This window comes from Argopecten irradians, chromosome 2 (genome assembly GCF_041381155.1).
Source record: "Argopecten irradians isolate NY chromosome 2, Ai_NY, whole genome shotgun sequence".
Taxonomy (NCBI): domain Eukaryota; kingdom Metazoa; phylum Mollusca; class Bivalvia; order Pectinida; family Pectinidae; genus Argopecten; species Argopecten irradians.
Genome location: NC_091135.1, coordinates 21772465 through 21777302, shown reverse-complemented (window position 1 = coordinate 21777302; position 4838 = coordinate 21772465). Strand labels below are relative to the sequence as shown.

General features: G+C 35.7%; 1 protein-coding gene across 1 annotated transcript; it reads left to right on the top strand.

Moving 5' to 3' along the window:
- Positions 1 to 4838, top strand: LOC138314813 (uncharacterized). Its single transcript, XM_069255362.1, has 5 exons — positions 1 to 2092; positions 2664 to 2771; positions 3037 to 3188; positions 3516 to 3621; positions 4052 to 4838. The coding sequence occupies exons 1-5, from the start codon at positions 338 to 340 to the stop codon at positions 4310 to 4312; spliced, it is 2382 nt and encodes a 793-aa protein (XP_069111463.1). The 5' UTR covers positions 1 to 337; the 3' UTR covers positions 4313 to 4838.

Here is a 4838-nt window from a genome sequence, read left to right as displayed (position 1 = left end):
AAAGTATCGAGGGGGAAATTAGTGTAATATCTAGGGGGATACATATTTGGTGGCCATAGAAAAAATAGCTAGGGAAAATTTGTGTAATATCTAGGGAATACTTGTTTGATGGTTACAGGAAATGTATGTAGGTGAAGTGATATTAAGGAAAAATTCTGATTTCAATGTTGTTTTCTTTTTCTAGGCAACATCTACAAAAAGTAACTTCAGGAAGAAGGTTAAACCATATAGTCTTGAGGATGGCACATTGTTCTATCGTCACAAAAAATTTGGACAACTCAGAGTCATCAAACCAGGTGAAGTAAAGACCATCTTAGCTGCCTGTCACAATGATCCTATGTCTGGTCATCAAGGGATGAATAGGACCTTAACAAAGATCAAGAGTAGGTATTATTGGCCTAGCATGACTAGTGATATTGAAACATATGTGCGTCATTGCGATTCATGTCAGAGACAAAATCATCTTGCAAAGACTCCATCTGTCCTACACCCAATCCCTGTGAAAGACAAAGCCTTTGCAATGCTTGGTATGGATCTTGTTGGACCTCTTCGACTGACTGAAAGAGGAAACCGATATGTCATTGTGTTAACGGACTACCTAACCAAGTGGCCTGAGGTCAAAGCGATTCCATCCAAAGATGCAAATGAAATTGCCGATTTTGTAATCGAGACTGTCTGCAGACATGGCACACCGGAGGTGATTCTAACAGACAATGGTAGAGAATTCTGTAATATGGTCAATGACACACTATGCAGTAAGCTCGGAATAGAACACAGACTAACGACTCCATACCACCCGCAAACAAATGGCCTAACCGAACGATACAATCAGACTTTGTGTTGTGCAATTTCAAAGTATGTGAATGACACCCAAGATGACTGGGATAGATACATCCAGCAAATTGCCTTTGCCACACGGACCTGCATACAGACATCAACAAAGGCAACACATTTTTTCCTAACTTATGGAAGAGAAGCAGTTCTGCCCATTCAGCTGGATATTCCAGTTTCTGTAGGGATCAATGAGCAATTGACAGAGTTGGACTACCAGGAAATTATTGACGATCGAACAACCTCTTTTACGGAGCTCCTCAGATCCCGCAAAGATGCCAAAGAACAGATTGGAGTTGCTCAGAAGATCCAAAAGACCCAATATGACAAGAAACATGAGTGCGCTATGTTGGATGTTGGGGATCTTGTGCTTTTCAAGAATAAGAAACGCATCAACAGAAAAGGAGACAAGATGTTAAACAAGTGGACTGGTCCATTCAGAATTACAGAACACGTGGGGAAAGGTGTATTCAGACTCGATGGAAAGAAGACAAAGGTAAACGTAAAGTCTCTGAAGAAATATTTTCCTGCCATCCCTGAGCAACGTACCCAAGAGAGTGAACAGAAAAAAGAGGCCACAAAGAAGACTTCAGCGAAATGTGTTCTAAGAAAACCTAGGAAGAGAGTTGTGCCACGACACTTAAAAACTGTAAAAACATCCAAGAAACTGCGTACAAGGAGAAAACATTCTGTACCAACACATCAGAAAGTGACAGTGAAAAAAACAACGACAAGGACATCTCAGAGAGCCACATCAAGGACATCGAAGACAGATGCTACATGTAGTAAGACAACACCACAAACAATTTCTCAATTTTTCAAGGACCTACCAACAGAGGATGTCAGTGACATTTTTGTGAAGTGTGGTGCTATGAATATGCCAAGACCCAGGAATCCTGGCTGCATGGCATATGCTGCAAGGGACTCCTCGACCCTTTCATTTTACTTAAATGGGCGAAGGAGGTATGAGGAAGATCAGGAGGAGTGTGGAGATCTTCTCATCAGATGGTATTCTTCACAATCCTTTGTACATGTTCAGGAGCCCATTTCAACGACTATGTTATCATCAGCAGTGATGACAGCAATGTTTAGGGACAACATAGACATTGAAACTATACTGGAAACTTTGAAGGAGGTTCCCCTTGCAAGTGAGCTACATGGGCCTGTGACGATACCAAACAAAAAAATCACTGTTGGAACAGTCACGCTTCATCCTGCTGATGTGAAAACTCTGTTGCCACAGAAATGGTTAAATGATCAGGTAAATCCTTTTTTCAAAATATAACTTCACATTTTTAAAATGCCAGATGTGACCTACTATGTATCTGACCTTTAGAGTGAAGTAATGAATATGAATGAACATGGATTTTGAAAGAAAAAAAAAAAAAGACATTTCAAAATGAAAATCACTGCTTGGTTTCTTTAAATACTATTACTGGGTGATAAAATAAAGAAAATATGACTTGGTATATTTTAGTGAAAAACTGATCCATTTATATGTACTGCTTTCATTCACATTGTGAAAAGGGGAAATGTGATGTTAGTCTTAATGTATTGCAATATATAATCAGAGCAATGCTATATTGTTCTGGAATATTTAGGAAACTTTATAAGAAGTATTATTTATGTACAAGTCTTGTTTCAATAGCTCAATACATTCTGTTTTTATTTTTTGTTTGGTTTTTAACATCACATTTTCTCAAAAGTTTTGTTTATAACATTTCTAGGGTTTGTTTTGATTAAACCCCATGAAATAAACTCTCATTTAACATTCTTCATTATTTTATCATCGCATGTGACAATAATAAATTATTTACTTTTAATTCAAACAGGTCATCCATGCCTATTTGGGACTTCTAAGCAGTGATCAGACCTACATCCTACCTAGTTTTCTACCAGTGCAGTGGGAAATGGGAAATTTCACATGGCTATATCCTCAGGTATAAATCTTAGCTGTATATTCAAATGACATATATAAAAGCTTTTTACAGCTCAAAATCACAGCTACAAAGCCCTTGTTTGTCAAGTTTTCACTTTAAACATTTTACTGAGCATTGTCAGGATTTTACATATAAAACTCTGGAAAAGATATTTTAATAATTAATACCATTGTAGCATATTGGAAACAAATTACTGGTAGTGTTTGTAGTAATATGTAATTACCTAACATGTCAACAAATAATATTACCATTATCGGATTTACAGATACCACTTCACACATATGAGCATGTTCTGGTGCCAGTTTGTCATAAACACCACTGGTTCCTTCTTGTTGCCTCAATGGACAGCCAGGAAATCAATGTGCTGGATTCTCTGCCAAACCATGACAGGGCAGCTAAATTTGTGAATCACTGGAGGTAAATTAACATTCATATCCATGATGATCATTATTGATTAAGTCTGCAAATACCTATTTGTTGTAGGTAACTGCTACATCTAATATTTATAAAACTGGATTGTCTTCAAAAGACAAAAGCGAGTAAGTGAAGTTTATGTATGCCTCTATATTATTGAAAAAGCACAATTCAGAAATGTACTTATTTATACTACTTAATATCAATCTGTTTGTGAACTATGGGAACAATCAATTACTCGAGTAAAGCTTCGATACAGCTTGAATTTGAAATGCTATATTTCACATATTTCATTGGAATGAACCTGATAATCAACTTTTGATTTGATAGGAAATTCATGGAGAAAAGAGAGAATGGGCTACAGACATGGAAGATGGGGGAGCGACATTCGTCAGTACAAGAAGACGGCAACTCGTGTGGAGTATTTGTTTTGATGGTAGGCACCATTTATTACCTTCAGTCTCTACTACTTTGTCTATAAAATTTGCTCATAATAACTTTATATGTATAAGGCAATGCTGTTTAGAAGTCATCCAATTTTCTTTTTTCAAGAAGATGGTTCTTGATTTAGTTTTAGAAATATGATTATGTATCTCAAACAGCAAAACCTTGTCAACTTGAAATCAGAGAAATGCTGATAAAACTTCAAATGATTTGAATATATTTATTTAGTGAAATAAAACAGTGCAAAATTTGGTTTATACCAATAAAACATGACCTGTAAGTAAAGGAGGTTCAACTGCATACCGTTTATATTCGTTCAAATGGAAAGATTTCACTTCAATGCATGTTAAGAAAGAAAATAACATATGCAAGTACAACATCACATGGAAATGAAATATATTGTTTTACTGTATATATTTCAGAATGCTGTTGCAGTTGTGAGACACAAAACTCCAGCAATCATGCGCCAGTGTCATGTGGCTTCCTACAGAAGATATGCATTGAAACAACTCCTAGCAAATGCCACAGTATCATCTGCAAGGAGATGTGACTTACCCTTCTGTTTTGGGAAGAAGAAAGGGAAAACCATGTACGAATGCACCAACTGTGGCAGATGGTGCCACAAGAGATGTTTAGGCATGGCGGAAACTGACCCAATGGTCAAGTGTATTCTGTGTGTGTGAAGTACATGGACAACAAACAAATGTGACATAAAGGGAACTTAACATGACAATGTTGTTTTTCATGTCTACAAAGTTATTTTTCTATTTATTTATCTAATTTATTCATATATTTATCAAAACAAACGCCAATGAATTGTTAGTTATGGTTTCAACGTGAAAAAAAAACAAATTGTATTGGCAACAATAACAAGAATCTGTAAGGATGATTATTTAAAAATCAAATCCCCTTTATAGTTGGGGTCTTCGTTGCATAAAATCTAACAAAAAGGTTGTAATTACATTACAGCATTTCTTCATTTCAATTTCTATCTGAAAGATCTGTCTTCATTATATCCTCAACCTTAAACTTACCATATATATTATATATACATATATATAAATAGGCAGCTATTGGCATTAAGTATTATATGAACAGATGAATTTCAATTGTTATATGTGTACATTATATGTGTGCAACCTTTCTCTTCTGTGTAAGTCAAAATAAATGTAAACAATGAAACCAAATACAAGTGTTTGTTATTATACA

What these genes read in the sequence shown, in the direction of transcription:
- LOC138314813 (XM_069255362.1), top strand. Translation starts at nt 338, where the DNA reads ATGTCTGGTCATCAAGGGATGAATAGGACCTTAACAAAGATCAAGAGT. An exon ending in AAATTTGTGAATCACTGGAG is followed by an intron (nt 3,189 to 3,515) that starts GTAAATTAACAT and finishes TTGATTTGATAG; the next exon opens with GAAATTCATGGAGAAAAGAG. An exon ending in GTGGAGTATTTGTTTTGATG is followed by an intron (nt 3,622 to 4,051) that starts GTAGGCACCATT and finishes TATATATTTCAG; the next exon opens with AATGCTGTTGCAGTTGTGAG.